Genomic DNA, 25,667 nt, shown 5'->3' with positions numbered 1-25,667 from the left:
AGGTTTTGGCGTCATTGGACGGACATTGGAAGCATTGGTACAGACCACCCTACCACCCTCACCTCCCCAAAAACGAAAACGATCACAGTCAAGACCTTGACCTCAACCTTTCTGAAGTCCAACTAGATGCTGCTGCCTGTAGGAACCAAGATGCCACATCGCTTGCACTGCCAACAAAAACGAGTCGAACGAAACTCATCAGCATAGCTTTCAAAATCGTATCATACCAGGAGTCACCAACCTTTTGTTTTCGGCACCGAGAGCTACTTCATGGATCCTGAGTCATATGAAGGGCTACCAGTTCGCTACACTCTCCTTAAATAATACACTTTTTTGTTGTACAACAGGCTATTTTTTACATTTCCATCCTGATTGTTTAAGCGACTTATTATTGTCCAGCAGAAACACTGAGCTTGGCGAATGACTAACGCGTGCAAAACATTTATTTACAGCCATTTTTTCTTTTTTCTTCACCAGCATCGTCATTAATGTCATAGTGTGACAAATATCTGGATACATTTTTTGACATTCAAAAAGCACCACTTCGTCTGTTCTCGCGTACAATTTCTTTATTGCAATGTGTCAGTTACTTCCCCTCAGTAAACTTGAATAAGTTCTGTCCACTCATCATGAGGCCAAATCCCATTTTCCAGCACGTTGCTTGGTGAAGTCTTCCAGTCCCAGTTCCTGACCGGGACACTCCAAGCAGGGCCATAGTTTGCCATCACGTAGTCAAGCGTTTCACACGGAACACGAACTTTTAGCTCCAGAAGCTCTGCCCAGCAGAGCGAAAACAGAGGGAAGACATACCTAAGGAAAGCACAGAAGCAAATCATGAGAAGTCCTCACATAAGTTAAGATGAGCTCTTATTGTCCCGTTGAGGGAAACTTGCAGTATAATTCTTCTTGGTGCCTATTTGACTAACTTGAACTTTCTGCCACTCCTGGCCTGTGTTCCTCCATTCCAAGCGATGTCTCCATCTTGGTAAAAAAAGAAAATGTCCAGTTTGATGTCATCACTCAAAAAGGAAAGTTCAAGACTGTCCTTGACCTGCAAGAAAACAAAAACAACACTCAGAAACGCCTCATTGGGGAACATGATGGACGAACTGACGTCCAACGTAAATTGCATTTGGAGAAGCAAGAAAGTCGATCATTCAAAATTACTTCACCTTGCCAAACTTGTGTTTTAGCGAGAGACCAGCATCAGTGAACGCTGGCACGATGTCAGATCGATGGTCTGAGATGAAAATCCCAATATCAACATCCCGGCTATACGAAATAACACTGCACTGCCTGAACCAGCCTGCAGGGGGCATGACATTAAAAAAAGACTTGGCGTCAAACATAATGTAAACTATACACCAATTATCTTATGTTATATCTTCATATTTAACATAGAATTGTGAAATGGTCAAATTGGAACCTAAATAATGTGTAAATGCTAGTTGGTCATCATTTTTGGTATATTTTTTAAGGGTCGTAGATTATTTGTCTTTATAATGTTACCCAGACAAGTGCCGCTGCTTAGCCAAAAGGGGATGCCAAGACGTGTCAGGATTTGAGAGGTTAGATGAAGCAATGATTTCACTTTTCTCCGAAACTCCACTGCCTCCAGAGAGGAGTCATCGGGGTAGAGCTGCACCAACACAGAGAGGAACCATTTAAGATCCATAATCAAGAAACAGTCACCAGTCAGGGTCAGAATACTGCTCACAATTTTATGAATACCCTTAAAGCATCTTACAGTAAAATAAATAGTCAAGTTCATATTCACCTTCACATCTCATTTGACGTACAACCTTTCAAAATAAAAGTAATCTCACCTGCAAGAAGGTGCGAGCTTCCCGGTGATGGCATTCCAGGAAGTGTGCGTGCTTCTGCTCATCCAGGAAGCGGGTAATGTTGCGAGGGATTCGCACATCGAGGCCATCCAGGACAGTGAGGACTAGCTCGGGTCTGCAAGGGACAATGAAATAATACACAAAATGAAATACTCCAAGAAAAGCTGTGAATCCAACTGGTCCATCAGTTATTTTTTAAGTCAAGAAACCACAGGTCTTGTTCCACCTGAATAACTTTGCAAAATGTTTGTGTAGTTACTGACACAGCCAGCAGGGGGAGACTGAGGTCTTAAGCCACAGTTTCAATGCTGTATCATTGTAGCACTGAAATATGAGAAATATAAACTTTTTATATGAAATCACGAATTATAAGACAGGGCTGATCCCGTTTTCACCTGTCATAAGCTCCTGCGTGGCGTCCGTAGTCCAGCAGTTTAAACGGGGCAAAGTTTTTGTCCATGTTGGCCTTGAGGCGCAGCGCCCCGTGCCATAGGTAGTTTCCACTTCGGTCATACAGGAACACCACCTAGAGCAGAAAAACGAAAAAAGCAATTTAAGTCAACATTAAATTTAAGGTCAGAGGATCGGTGGTGGAGCCTGATACTGCTCAGGGTCACATATGTGTAGCCCCACCCACCTGGATGATGTAGCCTTGTAGGCGGAGCAGCAGGTGCAGCGGGATCTGTTCTCCTGACAGGGTGTCCAGACTAGCCAGTCGTGGGTCCACGCCACGCAGCTCCATCACTTCGAAACCTTTTTGTTCCGCAGCCAATAGGAAGCCATGCTGGCACAAAAAAAAGTCAGAATCGTTAATCGTTAATATACAATAGTGCGTGGTTGGGCATTGATTTTTGTTTCTACACACATTTTTGACGTGAGCATGTCTCTTACATCATACTTCCACAGATTTGCGTACAGTGCAAAGGATGTGACTGGTCGACCGGAGCACAGGAAAGTGCAGTGCGGTTCACGCACCATCCTGTCACGCTGCCGCAAGGCATCCTGGGAGAGAAACGTCAGCGCAGCGGTGTCGCCAAGGAACAATGGCAGTTTGAAGCGTTGCGCCAGAGACAGGAACTTCTTGACTGTTTGCTACAGAACCACACACAAACAGTGTAAGAGCTCTTACAATATGCATATACAGGGAAACAACTAAAAAAAAAGGTCAGCACAGAGGTGACAATACAGGTTAATGTTTTTAACTGCTGTGAAGCACTTTGTAATATTTTCATTTAATAAGATGATAAACTTTGATGATGATTTGATGGGGTGTTCCCGTACCCATTGGATGTCATTGCCAGTCAGGTGACCCGTTCTACTCAGGATGTGAGGACCAGGCTGAAACAAAAGACTGAAAATCAGACTATAAACTATATCTATTACATCTATAACTAAGAAAATGACGTCAAAGTTATATGCAGCAAAAATATTTAAATAGTTTAATAATGACGACAACAAAGACATTTGAATTTGGCTTCTTATCAAGTAAAATTCAGACTTGCGTCTCTATTTAATAATCAATAGGTTACCAAAGAACTATTCTTATTCCACTGGATGTGGGAAAAGCAAGAAGAACCGACAACAGCCGAAATGAGCATCCCCGGCGTCTCACCTTGCTGACGTACTTCCGGTAGTAATAGAGCTGGAACAGTAGGAACACGGAGCTGCTGACAATCAGCAGCGTCAAAACGGCTGTCCGGTTCACGCGAGGCATCCGGAAACGATGCACGACAACGTGCTCCTCATGACGTCAACACACACACACACGCTCTCTGTTCACCATTAATGGCCGTGAAATCGCGAAGATGTGCAACGAAAGACCGAGCTAACGGCTGTGTTCAGCGGCGCCACCATCTTTGTAAAAAAAAAGAGCCCAAGGGAGCAATTGTCGCTTCCTGTCTGGATCTTCAGAGTAAAACTCACGATTATTTGCAATGGGCAACAGCGCCATCATATGGCCTTGCGGACAGTACACGCTAAACAAAACAAAGAACAACTAACAATTAAAACTAATATTGATGACCACGTTCTATCCAAAAATGTCAATAATAGCCACAATAATCTGTTTACTGACAGCTTTCTAGTCAGAAATGGGAAAAGCTGACGCTTTACTTCTACTTGCTCCATTTGCCACGGTGTGCGCTAGTACACTCGTGTTGAGTGATGTCTCAAAGGGCACTAATGACTCCCCCCAGCCAAGTGTTTGCTCTGCCCGCTGAGATTCCCTAATAGTTCTTCCACCAGGGATGTTTTAGCAGGAAGCTACGACCCAAGTGTGAGCATGTAAACTCGACTTTAAACTTTTTTAGGACAGAAAAGTATAAATAGATTACTTAGGTGCACTCAAGTTCGTTTTTTGTTTTTTGTTGCAAAATGAACATTTGTGATACTAATACATTTACTTAAAATAGTTGCATGCGCTATGACAATGTTGATGGCGAAATTAAATCAATTAATGCGTAAAAGCGCCTTTAAGTGTTTATTTTGTTGTTGATAAATAGGGAAACGTTAAATAGTTTTGAGAGGACAAAGTACCCTGTCAGACTGTGAACTTGACTACGCACAAACACGTACGTACGTACACACACACACACACACACACACACACACAAGATGGCGGACCGCTGCTGCGGCAGCGGCTTGTCCACAACAAAAAGGCCGAGTTAGGAACTTCTCCTGGACTTTGTGAAACAGTTTCCCCCGCTCGCACGGTGGACATGAGCGGCCTCCGCCGCCTTTAACGCGTTGGTCCCCTCCTCGGTTCGCTTCCCCCCGGTGATGTTCCCTTGAGACTGCCGCCTTCAGGGCGCGGACTTGGATCGTTTTCTTCAGTCCCAGAGAAAGGTAAGAACGCCTGTGTGTTTAGCTTAGCAGCGTGCTAATCACTTGTTTTGACTGGTTTGGGGCGCCGACTGGTGAAAGTTGCCCGTTGTTCCGGGGTCTTGGGGAATGGCGGACGGTTGTCCAGTCCACCAGCCGGGCAGTGTTGACTGGTGGATGTGAGGTCGAGCGGAACCGCGGGGTGAAAGTAAGCGGCTGACTGGACAGCAGCGGTTAGCCAGCTAACGAGGCTCCTCTTTTTTGGGGTCACAGTAGTACATTTACAGTGTACACTTGCTACAGGAGAGCTAACATCGCTATTGCTGTCAAGCAGGACTACAACTAATGCAGTTTTCTGTAAATATACAACATGAAACGGCCTGCCCTTCCGTATTTGGGGCAGTAGTACTGCTGCAGTACAGAGCTGCACATCTGTATCTCCGCTCATTCCCCAGTTTAGATAGATAGATGTACAAACTGGGAAGCACAGTACACTGTTGCAGCATTAAAAAGCTTTCTAAACCAATAGAGCATTATTTGCCATTGAGTCCAGGAAAAAAAATTCCAGAATGCTATCTGTCCCACAGCAGGGAAGAGCTATAGATATGCAGTGATAGAGGGTAATGGTTTGAGGCAGGAAGGAATCTCCTGAAGAGTTCCTTCAGACAACGCAGCTGTCTCAGTCTCTTGGAGAAGACGCTCCGCTGTCTGTCCAGTGTGTGGTGGAGAGGGTGGTCTTGGTTGTCTATGATGGGTAACAGTTTGTTCAACGTCCTCCTCTCCACCACTGCCTCAAAGCTCTCCTGTCTGCAGCCAACGACACGGCCAGCCTTTTTAATCAGTTTGTGTCGCACTGTAAACCTCCACAACAGCTTCATCGGTCACATTCCTGCCAGGTGTCTTCAAACATTTCCAGGGTTTTGTCATGGCCCCTTTCACCAGTCATCTGTGTCTGTCCTGTCAGTTCCACCCAGAAAGGAGAGAAGTCTTGTCGTTTGTTGTCAGGAAACAGGGATGTTTGTGATATGCTGTCTTACCACTACATGCTACTAAAGTTGGGTGGACACGCTGTATTATAATCAGTCAGTTTGTGCGGAAATATGTTGGTGTGTGATGGGGCACAGACTTGAATCAGCAGGAGTGGCAGGTGATTAGCAGGTGAACCCACCCAGCTGCAGTCCCAGCGATTCGGTATTAAAGGGGCCCTATAATGGCAATGTCCGGATTTAATTGATTAATTTTGGTGGTCTGCTTCCAGCCGTAAACAAGGTTTGTTTGCTCAAGAATTTCCTAGTCTGAGCTGTGCAGCTCAAGTGTTTTCAGTGCAAATTTAAAGCTTGCAACTGCAAATATTTACAAATACAAGTCTGATATCTACAGTCATTAGTTCCCAGCCACAAATACAAATTCACATTTGAGCGTAAGGTGAAAGCAATGAAAGGACGACACTGAGGTCACCGACGGGTAAAATGAATCAAAGCTCGACATTATTTGCAGTATGCACAACAGATAGCAGGTTGACCTGCAACTTGATAGTTGACAATCTAAAGAAATACCTTATGAGTTGCTGAAATACATATTATTCTAAAATGCTATCAGAACAGACGGATGACCGACAACAGTGAAACTACAAATGTGAAAGGTTAAAGCTACAAATGCGGCGTAACATTTTGACAGCAATGCTATGCCACAGTGTAACGAGACGTGTACACCTGTGAGTAAGCGCCCGCATGATGTTGGCTGCAGTGCAGACTACATCCGGTCACTTTGTCGCGTTGCCTTCAGTTGGTTTGACCAATCGAGTCGTCTGCGATGCCTCATGGGACACAGTTGTTGTCTGTGCATAATGAATCATTCTAAGGGACATGTTAAGTGAAGCGTACAGAGATGTACAGCAGAGGTTTAATGTGTGGACGGGGATGTAGTGGCATAAATAGTCTGAGGAAACAATGAAATGTTGGCAAAGCATATGAGGGAGAGAGAGAGAATAAAAAACCCTTGTGGTGTAGAAGTGAATGTTTTTTGTGTTTTTTTAAATGTCAGTTGAGTCATTTAGACTCTCTGAATGCTGAATATCGATGTTTCACAAAGATGTCAAAAAATCTCTTTTGCTTCCGGGCTGTGCACCTCTAATTTAAAAAAAAAAAAGAGAAAAAGAAGCGAAAGTTTAGCATTTTATTCATTCATCGTTGTTCAAGATGATAGAAAAACCTTTTATTTTGAAAGTGATGTTTGGTGAAATTAATCCCCAGGGATTCATCTTTGTTTGTTTAAGAAGACTGTAAATGTTGTCACTTTACTAAACACAGAGAGGATTTACAATATCTTTCAGTTGCCCTTCATTCCCAATAGGGAATATTGTTTGCTATTTTTCTTTAAAACTAAAATATTTTAAATAATGAATTCCATTGTCTTTAGTAGTTTTACCAAAAAAAAATCTAAATCTAAAATCGAGTTTTCAGAGAAAAAAAAACAACAGCTGGATTTTATTTTTGTCCAAATCACCCTGCCCTAGAACCGACAATTGACGGCAGGACAAAAAAGAAAAAAATCAGTTTTGGTTCACTGAGGTGGACAAAGTCTCCTGTCACTGCCCCGGGCCCAGGCTGTCTGACTTTCCGGCTATTGTGTGGTAGCAGCGAGGAAGCCGCTGCAGAGATTTCTGTGGGCTGAGCCGCCAGCTTCCTGTGCATCCCCCCCCCACCCCCCCACCACCACCACCACTCATTTACTCACCCCAGGAATAATAACACAATCCTTCCTCTCTCCTCCCTCCTCTTCTTGTGAGTGTTTTCGGACCTGAGCAGATCAGGTTTTAAAAAAAAAAAAAATATATATATATATATACTTTCTTTTTATTGTTTTTTCTTTTACAACATATAAACATTAACAAAAAAACAAATACTATCATCAAGATAAGATATTGCCGTGATGTCTCCACAGTTTGTTCTGTTTTGGCATCACTGTGACAGTCCTTGCCCTGTTGTTTGTGTATAAACAGTCCATTTCTCCCAATTTCCTCGACACTGCTCCTCTTTGCTCCTTATCTTATGAGCCAGTTGCTCCGCAACATATATTTCAGTCACAATCTTTCAGCCAGTCATCTGGCGTCGGTGGATCTGGTTTATACCACTTCCTCGTGATTGCTTTCTTACAAGCTACAAACAAGATTTTCCGTAATATCTGTCACCTTTTAACAAACGTCCTGTCATATTGCCAAAAATACAACAGCGCACATGTCCTAGCTGCACCATAACCCAGAGTTCTGACAAAAATTCTGTGAATATTTTCCCAACATTTTATAATTTTTGAACAATGCCCCAAAAAACAGAGCAGGTCAGGGTTTCATGGTGCCATTAGTGAGTGATAGTTCTGCATCATTGGTTTTTATATCTCCTCGTTAATGGACAGGCTTTGTCACGTGACCTTTGAATCCAGGGGGGTGGGGGGGCTGGTGTGCACATTCTGCCGTGTCCTGCTGTGTGTGTGTCATTCCACGATCTTCTCAGACATACCGTTCACCCTTAATTCTTAATCAGCAGCAAGCAATGATGGGATTACCTCGGACCCTCAATCCCATCAAAGACGACTTCGGGGGGGGGGGACAAACGAGCGAGCGGCGCTCCCTGCAGGTGCACTGCGAGGCTGCGGCAGGAGACATCCGCGGCGTCGGCGAGAACTTTGAAGGACGCAAAACTGAGCCGCTTCTCGCTTATATCGACACGTTAGAAGTTTATGAAGCTGCGCCGAAGCCCCTCGAGGCACCAGGGCGGAGAAAACTAGAGAGGGGGGGGCCGGAAGGAAGCGTCGGACAGTAAAACAAGATGCATTGTCCTCCCCTCCCCCCCCACCCGGCTTTTAATATGCAAACGTTGTCATGGTTGTTTTTTTTTACGAATTCGTACACGAAGCAAAAAGAAGAGAGAGAAAAAAAGCAGAAGTCGACCTGCAGTGTGTGTGTGTTGGGAGCTGCGGGGGGAGGAGGGGAGGGAAGGGGAGGGGGAGGGGGAGTGGGCTCCTAGTAACCCGGTCAGTCTGCTTGCAGCCGCAGCAGCAAAGCATTATGGGAGGGGGGAGGGGGAGGAGGAAGGTAAGCCCCCTGTCCTCCTCCTCCTCCTCCTCCTCTTCGATCCCCCTCGCTCTGTCTCTGCCCCCTGATTGGCTGCCTGTTCGCCCAGCTGACTGCACTCTGTCAGGCAGACACGCTCAGAGAGAGAGAGAGAGAGAGGGAGAGAGAGGGAGGGTGATGGAGGCTTCAGCGATGGGGTGAGCTGCCATTTTCTTTCTTTATCCACAGTCTGTTCACCCGTCATTCATCCACCCTTCATCCTTTATTCGTGCCCCTCTTGTGCTGTTGGTGTGTTAGTTTCTTTTCTGTCAGAAAGCGGGCGGGGGCATTGATCATGAGAATGGAGGACAGCAGAGAGGGAGGGAGAGAGGTGGCGTCTCTCCGCTGTCATTGTCATTGATTTTTCCTTTCGTTTCAATTTTCTGCCGTTGCTCATCTTCTCTTTGCACAAAGGCTGCACTTTGCCTCCTCTGCGACACACGGAGAGGGACAAAGATGAGCGAAAGGCAGAGCCAGGGGAGGGGAGGGGAGGGGAGGGGTAGAGGGAGGTGGTGGTGGTGGTGGTGGTGGTGGTGGTGGGTGCCGTGATGGAGAGAGGAGAGGCAGAGAAAATGGCCGACCGGTGATGGAGGATGAAGGCGGACGGGGCAAATAAAATGAAAAGAAAGCACAAAAGAAAAGAAGGGAGGAGTAGGACGAGGAGAAGGTTTTAGTCTCGTGCTCACTCTCTCTATGTATAGATTCATCCATATGTGTATGTATATTTATATATTTCGTTGTTGCTAATTTGCTTCAGCTGATCCGGGATCAGTCTGAGTTCCGGATCGATCGAGTCCTCCCAATCAATCGATGAGCGTCAGGGTTGTGTTCCAGTGGTCGTCCTCGTGCTTGCGCTGCCCACCGCGGGGTCAAATTGCAACGTTGCACCAGTCCATCGTCTCCTCCCACAAGACGGCTTGAGTTGCTTGCACAGGGAACCGGGCCTGACCGGATCTTTAGAGAATTCAAACCAAAAAAACCCATTGGATCCACGTTCTGCTTGTTGCATCCAGACTGAGCCCCGTGGAGCGTTTTTGTTTGTTTGTTTGTTTGTTTGTTTGTTTGCTTCCTGGTTTTTGTTGAGCTTGATTGAATGCACCGTCCAGTCGCTCTTATTAATGCCGCTCAGCAGGAAGTCACTTTGCTGCAGCAGCCCTCCGTGTCGCTCAGCATACTGGACTGGCACAGATTTATTCATTTATTTATTTATTTTTAAAAGATTTTCCCCTTTGAAAGGATTAAAACCACCAGGATGCACACACACAGTCTGCAGAGGCTATTTGTGTGTGTGTGTGTGTGTGTGTGTGTGTGTGTGTGTGTGTGTGTGTGTGTGTGTGTGTGTGTGTGTGTGTGTGTGTGTGTGTGTGTGTGTGCGCCAAACCTTTCTGGAGCACACTAAATAAGATTGTCTTGCAAATATTTCTTAACCATAGCTGCATTTCCATGACAGTTTTTCGCAACATAAAAGGAGATATTTCTAAAATTTCGACAAAATATAATTGCGATTTGCGTTTCCATCAAATGGTGCCAAGTGCATGAGCCGTAATTCTTGTAAAAAAAAAAAAGAATCTCGTCCCGCCAGACCCCACTTTGAGGAGGATGGAGGTACGAGACATTTTGCGATAAATCTTCATTTCGATGTTTGCTGTCACGAATGGTTGTTGTATTTTTCTCTTTGATTACTTGTAAAAAAAAATATGCTCTGTCTCCTCCTCCTCCTCCTCCTCCGTCCAAACGTAACGCGCCATTTTCACTTGAAACAAACTGGTCACGTGACCCCCGTACATCACGCCAGCTGACGTGTAAATGCGAAAAAAAGTGTTTCCATGGCGTTTTTGCGATATTCCAGGGGTGAAGGAAACTCGGCTTGCATCTGCGTTGTTTTCACGTCGTCGTGTCGCGTTGTGTGGCAGACTCCGGCGCGGCAGTGGACGTGGACGACACGAGCGCGCTCGCAGTTCATTCATTCATTTGTTCTTTCATTCTTTCGTTCATTGGTGTATCTATTGATTCGTTGTCTGCGCTTGCTGGCGGCGCCGCAGGTCAGTCGTGGCTCCTGCAGCATGGCGGCGGCGTCCTACGACCAGCTGCTGAGGCAGGTGGAGGTGCTGAAGATGGAGAACTCCAACCTGCGACAGGAGCTGCAGGACAACTCCAACCACCTGACCAAGCTGGAGACGGAGGCGTCCAACATGAAGGTTGGTACAATTTGTATTTATTAATGACAACAAAACAACAAATCGATAAACGCGTATAAATGTTGTGGCTGTTTGAAAATTGAGAATTTAGATGTTTTTGTTTTTCAAAGTGAGATCACGATTCGAAAACAAATATTGATTACGCTTGTTAGCCGTAACAAAAGAACAGAACAAAAAAAACTATAATAGTACTTCATGCAAGATTGGCATGTCGACTCTCGTCATTTGAAGGAACAGTCCCGACCGCAACCGGTACAAGGACAGCAGGGGATTTTTTTTTAAATCTATTTTTTATTTATTTATTCAGGTTTTCCAATAAAAAGCATTTTTTTTACGAGTTCACGTGGCAATATGGTAGCCTGGCCATTCTTTTCCAGTGGCCACTCGAGGTACTGCAGGAAAAAAAGATCCCATCAGGCCCAAAAAGCATTTATTTTCCCCACAGACCGCAATACAAAAAAAATGCCTCTAAATCGGCTGACAGGACGACCTTTGACCTGAAGCACAGTTCATAATAAATCTTTCCATTGCAGTTTTTAGTCATGGTCATTTATAAGGGCCAAATAAACACCAAGAGAGGTTTCATTTAAAAAGAGGTTCATATTCCCAGCTACGATGTTGTACGTTGCTGCTGTGTTATTATTATTTTCACGATTCATGGTGCAGCCCTGGTCACCGCTACCGCCTTTACGACTAACATAACTTTCGTGGAATACAGAAAAAGGCGACTCGTGTGCGTCTCCAGGCGACTGGGGGGTGGATTAAGTGCACTGTTTCTTCTCCAGTAGAGGGCAGTGTAGGCCACGTGGCCAACTGCGGCTCTCACGCAGTATACAGAGGCTGTGCAGCCCCGTCACTCTTTGTCAGCACAACACACCCAAAGTGTGCGTTGCATCGTCTCTCCCTCTCTCTCTCTCTCTCTCTCTCTCTCTCTCTCTCTCTTCTCTCCTCGATCATTTCACGTCAGCATCACTCGCTTTTCTTTTTTCTCTGTCATATGATGTCAGTGTCCTACTGAGTCTCTCCCTCTCTCTCTCTCTCTCTCTCTCTCTCCCTCCTCCCACACTCTCCTGTCCTCTCTATCAGATCAAGTCTCTGTCTCTGCGTCTCTGCGTCTCTTCCTCCTTCCTCCAGAGCTCAGAATAGAGCTGCTACTATATTTCCCCCCCCTCTCCAATCACGCGCTGCTCTGTGCTTTAAAATGAGCCTGTTGTTCAGAGCGAGCTGCCTTTTTTCCCTTTTTTCCCCCTTAAAGGGTCATTGGCTAGACGCTCTCTCAACTGCTCACTGTGAGCGTGACTTCTTTCTACTTTTTCTAGTTTTTTTTTTAATTGCCCGTTTGTCTTTGTTTTGCTGAGCTTTTCTCATTTCTTTGCACGTTGATAGAAATGCGTCGCCTCTGTTTTCCTTTAATTGTTTTTAACTCTTTAGTTTATGTCCAACCTGTGACCCGTCAGTGGTCTTTTTCCACCTTTGCTCGTTTTCCTGTGGTTTGATTTGTTTTTTTTGTCTTATTTTCCTTTTTCGCGTCCGTGCTCCTTGTTGTTGTGTCCTCTCGTCCTTTTCTGCACGCGCCGGCTTCCCGTATCCTGTTTCCCGTTTCCTGTTTTATGTGGATGAACAGAAAGCGGGCCGAGCGTAGTTAGTTCCCGTCATGTCGCTGTACGAACGCTGTCGTTTCATCGTGGTGAGTAAAGCGCGGGGCGGCGGCCCGCCGAGGACGGCAGAGGGAGCGAGCGGGCGAGCGCGAGGCCGTTGACGTTTTCTCCCGTTGTCTTCGTTAACCGTGTGAAACGGCCATGTGACCTGAGTGGAAAAACAACCCAGTGTTTTGCCGTGATGTAACTCGTCTTTGTGCTCCCCAAACAGGAAGTGCTGAAGCAGCTGCAGGGCACCATAGAAGAAGAGTCGGGAGAGGCGTCTGGTTCTCAGCTGGAGCTCATCGAGAGGCTGAAGGGTGAGCGCGAAAAACAAGCGAAAAACCGTGCGGGGGATTGAAACAACCTGGCAACGCTCTGTAACGCAGACTGTCCTGTCTCACCCTCCAGAGATGAGTCTGGAGTCCGCGGGCTTCAAGTCCAGGCCGAGGCTCCCTCAGCCGCCCTCGTCCTCCTCCAGCTCGGCCTCTGTGGCACCCGCAGGGGCGGCTGGAGGCGTCTTCCCCAGGAGAGGGCTCCCGTCTGCGGGCAGGGACGGCCATGATCGCTGCCTGGAGGAGCTAGAGAAGGAGAGGTACAGTAGCAGACAATGGAGGGGGCCACTTCATGTTTTTTTTTTTTTTTTTTTTTTTTTTTGACTGGTGGCCCACAATGGGTTGATGAATGGAGTTTTTTTGGTGGCCCACCTCATAGGAGAGAAAAATATATCCTGGGATATGTAAAGAACAAAGCATTACAGCAAAGTATCTGTTTGGGCCGGATTAAAAAGCTTAACGTAGTTTGCCGTTGCAGGTCCCTCCTGTTGGCCGAGCTGGAGAAGGAGGAGAAGGAGAAGGACTGGTACTATGCTCAGCTGCAGAACCTCACCAAGAGGATCGACAGCCTGCCGCTCACAGAGAACGTAAGAGTCCGCCGTCCTCGTCTTTCGATGCCACGTTTGATGCCAGCCACTCACCCCGAAGTGGGTTAATACGTTGTTGTTGTTGTCGTTTAGTTCACCCTGCAGACAGACATGAGCCGCCGTCAGCTGGAGTTCGAGGCTCGTCAGATACGGTCAGCCATGGAGGAGCAGCTGGGCTCCTGCCAGGAGATGGAGAGGAGAGCTCAGGTACCTGCTCCCTGTCTGTCGGCCGTTTGGCGCAGACAAGGTGTGAAGTAGGAGGAGTTTCAGGGGACAAATTCCCCAAAATGCATTAAAAATGTTGCAACCTGGCCTCCTGTTTGTCTCCAGGCCCGCGTGTCTCGCATCCAGCAGATAGAGAAGGACATACTGAGAATGGGAGCTCGCCTGCAGGTCAGAGTTTTAACGCCAGCATCACTCGTTTTATCTTTATACATATGTGTGCGTGTGTGTAAATATATGTATATGTATATATATACATATGTATCTATGTATGTACTGTATATGTATGAATAAAGTTCTGCAGGATGTCGTTCATAAAACTGCTGTCTCTCACTGCAGGTGGACGAAGCTCAGGTGCCAAGCGAGAGCAGCGGATTGGCTGGAGCCCAGGTGACTTTCTCGGCCGCCTCTCTGTCTTTTTGTGTCTTTGTCTTGTTTGTGATGTCATTTTCACTACTTTGTCTTTTCACCTTCTTCTTTTTTTTTTTTTTTCAGAGCTCCAGCAACCGATTGGACCACGAGCCAACCAGCGAGGCGGGTTATTCCGTGCCTCGACGAATCACCAACCACCTCGGAACAAAGGTAACCTACCTCGCGACGGTGTCATTTGGAAAAAGAAACAAACAAATGAAGAATAAAATGACTTTAAAAAAAATCCCTTCCTCTTTGTGTCCACCAGGTGGAGATGGTGTACAGCCTCCTGTCCATGTTGGGGACTCACGATAAGGACGACATGTCCCGCACGCTACTCGCCATGTCCAGCTCGCAGGACTCGTGCATCGCCATGCGGCAGTCCGGCTGCCTGCCGCTGCTCATCCAGCTCCTCCACGGCAACGACAAAGACTCCCTCCTGCTCGGTGGGTGTGCAGTGCCCCCACCCCGCGACCACCCTCAAACCTCCTTGCCTCACCTCAGCTGTCGCAACTCCTTCCGCCTCTCACGTTGTCACCCCCCCCTCCCGGCCCCTCCAGGTAACTCCCGCGGGAGCAAAGAGGCGCGGGCGCGGGCGTCGGCGGCGCTGCACAACATCGTCCACAGTCAGCCGGACGACAAGCGAGGGCGGCGCGAGATCAGAGTGCTCCACCTGCTGGAGCAGGTGCGCCACTACTGCGAGGCCTGCTGGAGCTGGCAGGAGAACCACGAGAGGGGCGTCGACCAGGAGGACAACCCCAGTGAGTGTACGCCACCCGATGCAGATTTCAAACCACCATTGTAGTTATACGTGATGTGTACATTTTATTTATTCTGTTCTTTTTTCTGCCTCAGTGCCTTCTCCAGTGGAGCATCAGATCTGTCCAGCCGTCTGTGTCCTTATGAAACTTTCCTTCGATGAGGAGCATCGGCACGCCATGAACGAACTTGGTTAGTGGGAGAAAGAAAGAGAGAGAGAGAAAAAAAATGCACAGCGTTTTCTTCCAGGTGTTGATTGCTTTTTGTCTGTACGCGGTTTCCTTCCGTCTGCCTGCAGGAGGGCTGCAGGCCGTGGCCGAGTTGCTGCAGGTGGACTGCGAGATGTGCGGGCTGAGCAGCGACCACTACAGCGTCACGCTGCGGCGCTACGCCGGCATGGCCCTCACCAACCTCACCTTCGGAGACGTCGCCAACAAGGTCGGAATGCCGAGCGAGCAAAAACTGAGATGACCGTGGTCCTTTTGTTGTCGCCGTTGTTGTTGTTGTTGTTGTTGTTGTTGTTGTTGTCTTGGTGCTGATGGCGGTGTTGTGTTGCTCTGCTCCGACAGGCCACGCTGTGCTCCATGAAGGGCTGCATGAGGGCGATGGTGGCGCAGCTCAAGTCGGACAGCGAAGACCTGCAGCAGGTCGGTCACTCACCCAGACACAATGAGAGTTTGAGGATTAGAATGTCTTTATTTATCCCACATTGGGGGAAATTTACAAAATTACAGCAGAACGCAGTGCAATAGAGAGGAAAAACCTGTATGAATTAAAAATAAATAAACTATTTATTGACTTGTACTCTGTAATATAAACAAGTGTTTTATTGCACATCAGTGAAATATCAGTGATTGAGAATCTGAATTGTTGTGTGGGTGTTTTGTCTTTGACCCTCCAGGTCATCGCGAGCGTGCTGCGGAACCTGTCATGGCGCGCTGACGTCAACAGCAAGAAGACGCTGCGCGAGGTGGGCAGCGTGCGAGCGCTGATGGGCTGCGCTCTGGAGGTGCAGAAGGTGAGCAGCAGCGTCCACCAGGGGGCGGCTCACGATTGCGGCCAGAACAGTGAATGCGATTATAGTTATCTGTTATCTGTAGTTTCTTTCCACATTTAATGGTGGCAGCCAGAATCGTGTTCAGGGATCAAAATTTGATTTGTCATGTTTCACTGCCGTTGATCCCCGTCGCCTTCTCCCTGCAGGAGTCGACGCTCAAGTCGGTGCTGAGCGCCCTCTGGAACCTGTCGGCTCACTGCACGGAAAACAAGGCGGACATCTGCGCGGTGGACGGCGCCCTGGCCTTCCTGGTGGGAACGCTGACCCACCGCAGCCACACCAACACGCTGGCCATCATCGAGAGCGGCGGCGGGATCCTGCGCAACGTCTCCAGCCTCATTGCCACTAACGAGGCCCACAGGTGAGCGCGAGCACACGATGCCCTGCCCGCCCCAAGTCCGTCCCATGCAGTCCGATGGAGTTCCATTGAGTTCCATTGAGTTCCACTGAGTTCCATTGAGTCCCATGGAGTCCCATGGAGTCCCATGCCTCGGACGGTGGGATTGAGGAGATCCAACATAGTTCCTAGGATCACCTGGGCACTTAATCCCCCCCACGACAATGTGGCAGTTAAAGGGGGTAGTACAACAATTTTAACTATATTTAGTCTTTATATTATTGACTTAACCCATGACTCTGAGCTCAGGAATAAGCGTGCATCAAAAATGGATGGATGGATATTATTGGCTTAGGATGAATGTCTTTTGTGTATCTGTTGTCATCTGCTTTATTCTTATTCAGACGGCACAGCAAATTGTGTTGCATTCAGGTGCAACGGCAGTGAAGTTGTTTTCTATTCTAGACTCACTCACAAGCATTTTTTTGCTTTTTTTTTTTGTCTCTCAGGCAGATCCTGCGTGAGCACGGCTGCCTGCCGACGCTGCTGCAGCACCTCAAGTCTCACAGTCTGACCATCGTGTCCAACGCCTGCGGGACGCTGTGGAACCTGTCGGCCCGCGACGCCAAGGACCAGGAGACGCTGTGGGAGCTGGGCGCCGTGGGCATGCTGCGCAACCTCATCCACTCCCGCCACAAGATGATCGCCATGGGCAGCGCCGCCGCCCTGCGCAACCTGATGGCCAACCGGCCAGCGCGCTACAAGGACGCCAGCGTGGTGTCGCCCGGTGGCAGCGCCGCCCCCTCGCTGCACGCGCGCAAGCAGAAGGCGCTGTTTGAGGAGCTGGACGCCCAGCAGCTGTCGGAGACCTTCGACAACATCGACAACCTGAGCCCCAAGGCGGCGCACAGGAAGGGGCGGGGCTGTAACGGCGCCGGATCGGGCGGAAGCGTGGGCGGCGCGCGACCGTACCCCAACACGCCGGTGCTGTCCAGCCCGAAGAGCGGTGAGGGGTCAAAGCGGGTGGCGGTGGCGGGGGGCGACGGGGACGGGGCGTACGGCCGCCCGCTCTTCTCGCCCGGCGTGCGAGCGTCCAGCGACAGCCTGAACAGCGTGACCAGCGCCGACGGCTACGGCCACCGCGGCAAGACCCGCCCCTCGGCCGAGCCCCGCTCCTCGGCGCTCGACGAGGGCGGCGTGGGCGGCAAGTGCTGCTACAGGAAGTACCCGGCCGACCTGGCGCACAAGATCCGCAGCGCCAACCACATGGCGGACGACGACGGTGCCGAGCTGGACACACCCATCAACTACAGCCTCAAGTACTCAGACGAGCAGCTCAACTCCGGCCGCCAAAGCCCCAACCAGCGACACGGCGAGCCGGACGAGCAGCTGGCGAGGAGGAGGAGGAGGAACGACAGCAGCGACTCGGCCGCGTCGAGCGGCCGCATCGGCTCACCACCGCCGCCCATGCCGCGTTACGCCTCCGCCACCACCGCCTCCTCCACGGCGTCGAGCTACTGCGGCGGCGGCGAAGTGGCCGGCGAGCAGCCGATCGACTACAGCCTGAAGTACCAGCCGGCCGAGGCGGCCCCGCCCACAGCCCCGCCGCCTCCCTCCTCGGGCAAGCTCCGCCCCCCGAAGGCCAACCAGGAGTCGACGCAGACCTACTGCGTGGAGGACACGCCCATCTGCTTCTCCAGGGGCAGTTCGCTCTCCTCGCTCTCATCGGAGGAGGACGACGAGGAAGGCGACGTCATTGAGAGGCGGAGAGGAGGAGGCGTGGCCAGCAACGACTACCCGACGCTTCCGGTCAGTGAGAAGGACGAGCAGCAGCAGCAGCAGCAACAGCAGCAGCAGCAGCAGCAGCAGAAGGAGGCAGAGAGTCAGACAGCGGTGGCGGCATCTGTCTTGCCGGTACCCTCCACACGGGGCCGACGGGGCCACCACCACCACCACCATCACCACCATCACGGCCACGCCCACCATCAGCAGCAGCAGCAGCAGCAGCAGCAGCACCACCACCACCACCAAGTGGCGCCCTCCTCCGGCGCCAGGACCCCCAAGAGTCCTCCGGAGCCGCCGTACGCCCAGGAGACGCCGCTGATGTTCAGCCGCTGCACGTCGGTCAGCTCGCTGGACAGCTTCTCCACCTCCTCCATCTCCTCCTCCGTGCGCTCCAGCGAGCCCTGCAGCGGCATGCCCAGCGGCGTGGTCAGCCCCAGCGACTTGCCTGACAGCCCCGGCCAGACCATGCCGCCCAGTCGGGCCAAGACGCCACCGCCGCAGCAGCAGCAACAGCAGAAGGACAAGAGGAAGGACGAGGAGGAGGAGCAGGAGCGGGAGGAGGTGGGGCAGGTGGAGGAGAGCAGTGCCGACCTCCTGCTGCACTTTGCCACCGAGAGCACGCCGCACGGCTTCTCCAGAGCGTCCAGCCTGAGCGCCATCAGCCTGGACGAGCCGTACATCGTCCCCGAGATGAAGAAGAAGGAGGAGGAGGAGGAGAAGGTGAGGGTGGAGGACGAGGAGGCGGGGAGATCCAAGCAGGGTCCTAAAGCCGCCCTGGACGAATCAGACGACGACGACGACATCGAGATCCTCGAGGCGTGCATCAACATGGCCATGCCCAAGTCATCGCGCAAACCAAAGAAGGCGGCGCCACCGCCGCCGCCACTGCCGCACAAACCCAGCCAGCTTCCCGTTTACAAGCCCCTCCCCACTCCGGGCCGCGCCCACCCGCAGCCTCGGAAGGACGTAGCAGCAGCACCTGCAGGCGAGGAGGTGCCCAGGGTTTACTGCGTGGAGGGCACGCCGCTCAACTTCTCCACCGCCACCTCCCTCAGTGACCTCACCATCGAGTCTCCGCCCAACGAGGAAGTCGGGGTGGCAGCGGCGCCTGCGGCGAGGGCCAGGCGGGGTGGGGCAGGGCCTCCGGAGGGGGAGAACGGCGATGACATACTGGCCGAGTGCATCAGCGCCGCCATGCCCAAGGCCCGGCCCAGGAAGCCGATCCGAGTGGCCGCCAGCCAAGCTCCGCCCCCTCTCCTTCCGCCGCCCGCCGTGCCACCGCTGGGCCCGCCGCCGCAGAGGAAGAAGCCGACGTCGCCGGTGAAGCCCATGCCCCAGAGAGCGGCGGCGTACAGCGGCGCCAAGGCCAAACCGGGCTTTGCCTTTGACTCGCCGCGGCACTACACGCCCATCGAGGGCACGCCGTGCTGCTTCTCGCGCAACGACTCGCTGAGCTCCCTCGACTTCGACGAGGACGACGCCGGCGGTGGCGTCGAAAGGGACGAGGAGGAAAAGCGCGCCAAGGAGGAAGAGGAGAGGAGGACCAGGAAGCAGCAAACGGCGGCCATCTTTCCCCGGACGAAGCCCGCCGCCACCTCTTCCGACGAGAAGCAGAAGTTCGCCATCGAGGACACGCCCGTCTGCTTCTCCAGGAACTCGTCCCTCAGCTCGCTCAGCGACATCGACCAGGAGAACAACAACAAGGAGTTTGCGCCGCCGCCGCCGCCCAAGACGGGCAAACGGATCCCGCCCGCTCCACCGCCGACGCAGCCGCCACAGGCGCCACAGCCGGGGCTGAAGCCACGCCACGCCGCCGGCTACGCCCCCAAAGCCTTCCACGTAGAGGACACGCCCGTCTGCTTTTCCAGGAACTCGTCGCTCAGCTCACTGAGCATCGACTCGGAGGACGACCTGCTGCAGGAGTGCATCAGCTCCGCCATGCCCAAGAAGAAGAAGAAGGCTGCGGCGAGCAACAGCGCCCCTGCCGCCGCCGCCCCTGCCACTACCCCCCCCAACGCACTTCCTCTGCCCGAGGCAGACGACGGCATTCTGGGCGAGGAAGAGCCGTCAGAGGCGCCGAGGAGCCCCGCCTCCCCAGACTCTGAGTCCTTTGATTGGAAGGCCATTCAGGAGGGAGCCAATTCCATCGTCAGCAGCCTGAATGCCGCCGCCGCCGCCGCATCGTCGTCACTGTCACGCCAGCCGTCGTCAGACTCGGACTCGGTTCTGTCGCTCAAGTCTGTAGGTTCGCCCTTCCGACTGCCGGCGGTAAACAACAACGCCGAAGAGGACGTGGCGGCGGAGGAGGAGGAGGAGGAGGAGGAGGAGGAGGAGGAAGAGGAGGAAGAGGAGGAGAAGAACGAGGAGCCGGCGAAGCGCAAGGCGAGGATCCTGAAGGGTGGAGAAGCGAGCACACTGGAGGCCAAGAAGAAGAAGGAGGAGGAGGAGGAGGAGGAGGCAGCGAAGGCGCTGAGAGGCGGGAAGAAGGTGTACCGCAGTCTGATCACTGGCAAGGCCAGGGTGGAGCCGGCCAGCAGGGGGCGCAGCAAACCCAGAGCAGCACCTGTGGCCAGAGCCCCCGGCGGTGGTGACGGCGGGGACCGAGGAGGCGGGGCCTCCCGAGACTCCACCCCCTCTCGCTCCGCCCCTCCAGCCAATCAGAAAGGAGGGAAGCTGCCCCAGCTGCCTCGGACGGCGTCTCCAGGAAGTGCATCGTCCTCGTCGTCCTCGGCCTCCAGACAGGCCAAGCAAGGCGCTGCCGCTGCGTCAAAGGCCGGCGGCGGCGGCGGCGGCATCCCGAGGAGCGAATCAGCATCGAGGGTGGCAAAGAAACCGAGGGCGGAGCCAGAGAAGCCGGCACTTGTGCGCCAGTCAACCTTCATCAAAGAGACACCGAGCCCAACGCTGAAGAGGAAACTGGAGGAGTCGGCCGCCGCCACCGGCGTGCCGCCACCGCCAGAGTCACCCAGCAGCCCCGAGACGCCGCTGCCGCCACCGGCCAGGAGACACGACATCAGCCGCTCCCACTCTGAGAGCCCGTCACGCCCGCAGGAAGTGGCCTCGTCGCGCTTCAACCGTACCGGCACCTGGAAGCGAGAGAGCGGTGGCGGTGGCAGCGGCGGCGGCGGGAAGCACTCGACGTCACTGCCGCGTGTCGGCACCTGGAAGAGGACAGGAAGCCAGTCGTCGGTGCTGTCGGCGTCGTCCGAGTCCAGCGAGAAGGGGCGGAGCGAGGAGGAGAGCGGCATCAGGTCCAAAGGTACCTGGAGGAAAGCAAAGGGCGGTGGCAGTTCGAGTGGGCGGAGCCTGACCAACCAATCGGAAGACGTGTGGGTTCGTCTGGAAGACTGTCCGGTCAACAACCCGCGCTCCTCCTCCTCCTGCTCAGCCCGCTCGCCCACCACCACTAATGCCCCGCCCGTCATCCACAGTCCCGCGCCCTCAAAGATCCCCACTTGCTCCCCCTCCGTCTCCTCCTCCTCCGTCTCCTCCTCCTCCGCCTCCAACCTCAACTTGCGCCGGAGCTGCGAGAGCCTCGACGACAAGCCGCCGCAAACGCCTGAGCGGCCGCAGCAGCAGCAACAGCAGCGTGGGCCTCAGCAGGCGCAGCAGCCACCGCAGCAGCCACCGCAGCAGCAGCAGCAGCAGCAGCAGCAGCAGCAGCGCAGCGGCGCCGTGGCCGCCCGGGTCAGCCCCTTCAACTACACACCGAGTCCGAGGAAGAGCAGTGCCGAGGTCAACGCTGCTACCACCACCACCACCACCACCACCACCACTCCGTCTTCCTCGACATCCACGACCCCCACGCGACCGTCGCTCATCCCCACTCCGGTCACCAAAAAACGAGAGCCAAAAGGTGGCGAGGGGGGCGGCGGGGGCGGCGGCGCCGGTGGCGAGCGCGGCTCGTACATTGTGACGTCCGTGTGAAGGCGGATGAGAGAAAAGAGTCGGAAAGACGCCTCGCTGCTTCACTTACTTAAAATGGACACGAAGTGTAAATAAGGAAAATTGAAATGTTTGGAAAGTGTTTGTATAGGAGGTGTGTATTTAAGTGCTGTTGCCTCCCCTTCACCCCACCCCAAGCCCCCCAGCCTGACCATACCCTGCCTCCTCATTGGCTACTCTCACTTGTCGGCTTCAAATTCCTTATTCCTTAACTTTTTATGTTTTTATACCACTAAAATGATGAGTAGCGCTTAGCTCCGCCCCCAATTTCCCCGCATGGTCCTGCACCCCACTTGGTCGATGACGGTTGCCACGCCGACGTAACCAGGATGATGATGATGATGATGATGATGATGGTAATGGTGATAATTTTTCTGCTAGCTGTAGCCTCTGGGCTAATCCTGCTCTTTTGGAAATTGTCTTTTCTTTTTCCGAAATGGAGTTTGGTTCTGCAAAGATGTTTTTCTCCTGTTTGTTGCGAACGGATCGATTTTCTGCACACGGCCACAGTTGAGTTTGTGAAACTCAAGAAGCTCGGTCGCCGCCGGAGGAAAGTCACTGCGTTGGGTCACGACGCCGATGCCCAAAATGTAGGATCTTCTTCATGGATCATCTTTGGAATGTTGGTCATCACAGAACCTCCACACTACATCATCTGTCAGCAGACTGTAAAAAAAAATCTCTTTTTTCAGAACCTCACTCTCATGTTGAGCTTTTTTTGCCAGAGCAGGAAGTTTGCTGCCAACTGCGCTGTACACGCTAATCAAAAACACTTTGGTGTGTGTGTGTGCGCGCACGTGTGTGTGCGTGCGTGCGTGTGTGTGTGTGTCATTTTCCCATGAAGAATGGTCTGTTGGCTGAAAACCTCCAGCTCTGTGTCGCCTTGGAAACAAGTAACACTGTAAAACATAACTTATTACTGTAAAACCTTTTAACTTGGAAGCACATAACTGAGAAAAAGGATTTTTTTTTTTTATTCTGTTTTTTTTTTTTTTTTTTTTTTTTTTGGCCAAAATAAAATTCCAGTGTTGAATTCATTCATGGATTTATGTAAAAACTGGAGGAAAAACAACTTTGAAGCAAACCCTTTTTTTGTTTTGGTGACATAACTGATGAACAATAAATTGAAAAACATTTTAGCTGCATTCTGCTGTTTGATTGTTATGTACGCAGATGGAACCACTATTAAGTTGGTGTGTTACTTGTATGGTGGGTGAGCAAAAAGTAAAGATGTAATAGCGGCATACATGCTGAAGTTATATCACTGCATATTTGCCTTTAATTCCATCATATAGAAATAAATCTGCACTTTAACTGACGAGTATCGTAAAACTTATTTGAGATTTTGTTTTGTTTTCATTTTTCTACAAAAACCTCTACAACCTTTTGTCTTTCCGGTTCAGTGTGTTGCCACAAATGATTTAAACGCAGGATCATGTGGTGGTTTATAGTTGAAAGATAACTACTATCAAATATCAAACGCCTCAGTTACTGCAACCACAGAGGCGTAACGCAGTGGTGTTTCTCGCCATCCTGACAAGAATACAAAACCGGCACCACATTAGAAGTTCTTCTATTGGTAAACATAAAATAAAATGTACTCACATTGTATGCCATTTCATTACATTGACTGTACTGTACTGTAGTGTAGAGTGAGAACTGTATAGTATTTACGAAGGGACTTGCTGTGTCCGGACACAGTTTAACAGCTCACCGGTCTTAACTAAAGGCTCGTTTCGACCAGCGCACTTTGGTTCGGCTCAGCTCGGTTTGTCAGCATTTACACTGACCCCAGCACGGTACATACCGTTACCATTTTGGTTCCTGTTCTTTGGGGGAACCGAGCAGAGACCAACCTGTGCCGTCACCACACAGAGCAGGACACTGTTTGGGTAAGAGTTTTGACGAAAACAAAAAAACCCGCCATTTTTTAAATACCCCACTTGTAGAGTTTTATATTTTCACGTATTAAAAACTGAAAGTTTCCCGGGTTTCGGGGCTGATTCAAACAGTGTCGGGACAAGTTAAAACTACCGTGCCATTACTACTGTGAGTGTATACAATACACAGTGTATACAATACACTCACACCTCAAGCAACTTTGGTTTTAAGGCTATTTGCAACGTATAACCACGGTCTCGTGTCGGCGAACCACCACCGCTAACTCAAGTTTCTATCATACAATTTCATAATCAAAACTAAATGGTTGAGCCAAGCAGGGTGGAAAAGTGAATTCCACAACACCGTACTGGGTGACATTCATTCGTTCATTTTCCATACCCGCTTCTTCCTGAGCTATGAGTCTGAGTCAAAGAAAATGAAATATATTAAAACATATATTCTGATGTCGTCGTTATAACCCGCAACGGGTGAACAGACAAATCACATGCAACTCTCTCCACAGTACTGAAGTTTATTCTCCTGGAACCAAATCTCTTGCATGCTTTTCTCAGGGAAAACCGAACTGCGAAATCATCGCCAAGAAACTTCTTGAATGTCACGTTGGCTCTGCACATTGATTTTTAGTTTGTTGTTTTTGTTTTTACCTCCAAAGGAGTAACCGTTTACGATTCGCGTCAAGTCACTGGTGCATGTTAAGGTTACAGTTATAGTTGGCAGCGCCACTCCGGTGTTATGTTGTGCTATGTATGTTCAGTTTGAGTTAGTTTTCGGCGTCTCGTTCTTTGTGGACAATCAGCCCTTTGCTGATCAGGTCCGGGACCTCCACTGCGAGCCACGGCCCGAGACCCAGGGCCATCAGGTGTGCCAGGCCGAAGCGTGGTACGTTCCGGGCCCACAGCGGTGCGAAGTGGTCGGTGAGGCAGATCTTTCCGCCGCGGTACATCTTGGCCGTCTTGCCGTCAAGCTCCGGGATCGCCACCTCGGGCGCGGTGTCTGGGTACGTGACGGGGATGTCGAACTCGAGCCGGAACTCGTAGCGCAGCAGCTCGTGGATGAACCAGCACGTGCCGCTCCAGCGCGTGCCGTCCGCGTTCGACTCGAGTCGGAACCAGTCGTTGTCGGCCGCCTTGTTCTGCTCCACGAAGCTGATCAGAGCCTGGTACTCCTCCTTGAGCCGCTGAAGCCACAGCTGGCGGTCCCGCGGCCCGACGTTCGTCTTCAGCAGCGGGATTTGGGACACCGCCTTGCGCGTCGCCTCGTCCGTCATGGTTGTGGCAAAAACTGAGAAAATTAAAGGGGAAACCCCCACAAGCTGCTTATATCTAACTAAGGTTTTAAGTAGTTCGATTCGGTGACTGAGGGTTCAATAGAAGTCCTGTGTCAATTCTGACGTGGACTTCCTGTGTCAATTCTGACGTGACCTTCCGGTATGGTTTCTTCTATTTATCTTTTATGGCAGGTGGCAAACGACGATACGGTGCATTACTGCCACCTACTGTATTGGAGTGTGAACAAGCGTTATCTAAACCAGAAAACAACAACACACACATACACACAAAATGGATAGATGGATGGATTTAGATTTATTGGGTCACATGAATGTTAAGCTACACTGAAAGTTCCACAATGTATATTTTGTTTCGTGTAATACAAGTGAAACAGTTAGTCAAAGAGTTGCATGACATGAAAGCTGTTGAAAAATATAGTTTACTTAAACTAT

The 25,667-nt window shown here is 51.0% G+C and overlaps 3 protein-coding genes across 5 annotated transcripts; 1 reads left to right on the top strand and 2 right to left on the bottom strand.

Moving 5' to 3' along the window:
* Positions 1-549: 549 nt before the first annotated feature.
* Positions 550-4,075, bottom strand: fktn (fukutin). The gene is made up of 10 exons (XM_076029010.1): positions 3,457-4,075; positions 3,126-3,182; positions 2,736-2,936; positions 2,482-2,628; positions 2,240-2,370; positions 1,827-1,959; positions 1,510-1,639; positions 1,173-1,306; positions 927-1,051; positions 550-810 (listed from the first exon to the last, which is right to left on the bottom strand). Exons 1-10 carry the CDS (start codon positions 3,556-3,558, stop codon positions 597-599), a joined length of 1,374 nt encoding a protein of 457 aa, XP_075885125.1. The 5' UTR covers positions 3,559-4,075; the 3' UTR covers positions 550-596.
* A 27-nt stretch (positions 4,076-4,102) lies between these two features.
* apc (APC regulator of WNT signaling pathway) lies at positions 4,103-23,359 on the top strand. Of its 3 annotated transcripts, XM_076029006.1 has the most exons (18): positions 4,103-4,414; positions 4,539-4,688; positions 10,815-10,970; positions 12,840-12,927; positions 13,019-13,202; positions 13,421-13,529; positions 13,623-13,736; positions 13,860-13,922; positions 14,091-14,141; positions 14,247-14,333; positions 14,431-14,608; positions 14,723-14,929; positions 15,018-15,113; positions 15,220-15,359; positions 15,491-15,568; positions 15,823-15,939; positions 16,125-16,339; positions 16,825-23,359. In XM_076029006.1, the coding sequence occupies exons 3-18, from the start codon at positions 10,836-10,838 to the stop codon at positions 22,025-22,027; spliced, it is 7,065 nt and encodes a 2,354-aa protein (XP_075885121.1). In that variant the 5' UTR covers positions 4,103-4,414; positions 4,539-4,688; positions 10,815-10,835; the 3' UTR covers positions 22,028-23,359. The 3 variants fall into 3 exon arrangements, with proteins under 3 accessions (XP_075885121.1, XP_075885123.1, XP_075885120.1); XM_076029008.1 differs by lacking the exon at positions 4,103-4,414 and having other exon boundaries at positions 4,427-4,688; positions 14,723-14,923; XM_076029005.1 differs by lacking the exon at positions 4,103-4,414 and having other exon boundaries at positions 4,427-4,688.
* A 1,080-nt stretch (positions 23,360-24,439) lies between these two features.
* Positions 24,440-25,369, bottom strand: ufc1 (ubiquitin-fold modifier conjugating enzyme 1). The gene has a single exon (XM_076029011.1). The coding sequence runs from the start codon at positions 25,212-25,214 to the stop codon at positions 24,708-24,710; it is 507 nt and encodes a 168-aa protein (XP_075885126.1). The 5' UTR covers positions 25,215-25,369; the 3' UTR covers positions 24,440-24,707.
* Between the last annotated feature and the right edge of the window lie 298 nt (positions 25,370-25,667).

The sequence above is a fragment of the Nelusetta ayraudi genome, unplaced genomic scaffold, assembly GCF_046127955.1.
Source record: "Nelusetta ayraudi isolate G7.1 ecotype Tasmania unplaced genomic scaffold, CSIRO-AGI_Nayr_v1 ptg000026l, whole genome shotgun sequence".
NCBI classification, from domain to species: domain Eukaryota; kingdom Metazoa; phylum Chordata; class Actinopteri; order Tetraodontiformes; family Monacanthidae; genus Nelusetta; species Nelusetta ayraudi.
Note: the sequence above shows the minus strand (reverse complement) of the source record. Positions and strands in the feature narration are given on the sequence as shown.

What these genes read in the sequence shown, in the direction of transcription:
- fktn (XM_076029010.1), bottom strand. Translation starts at nt 3,558, where the DNA reads ATGCCTCGCGTGAACCGGACAGCCGTTTTGACGCTGCTGATTGTCAGC. An exon ending in AAGCTCGCACCTTCTTGCAG is followed by an intron (nt 1,640 to 1,826) that starts GTGAGATTACTT and finishes GTGTTGGTGCAG; the next exon opens with CTCTACCCCGATGACTCCTC. An exon ending in TAAAACACAAGTTTGGCAAG is followed by an intron (nt 1,052 to 1,172) that starts GTGAAGTAATTT and finishes GTTTTCTTGCAG; the next exon opens with GTCAAGGACAGTCTTGAACT.
- apc (XM_076029006.1), top strand. Translation starts at nt 10,836, where the DNA reads ATGGCGGCGGCGTCCTACGACCAGCTGCTGAGGCAGGTGGAGGTGCTG. An exon ending in GAATGGGAGCTCGCCTGCAG is followed by an intron (nt 13,923 to 14,090) that starts GTCAGAGTTTTA and finishes CTCTCACTGCAG; the next exon opens with GTGGACGAAGCTCAGGTGCC. An exon ending in CCAACCACCTCGGAACAAAG is followed by an intron (nt 14,334 to 14,430) that starts GTAACCTACCTC and finishes TGTGTCCACCAG; the next exon opens with GTGGAGATGGTGTACAGCCT.
- ufc1 (XM_076029011.1), bottom strand. Translation starts at nt 25,214, where the DNA reads ATGACGGACGAGGCGACGCGCAAGGCGGTGTCCCAAATCCCGCTGCTG.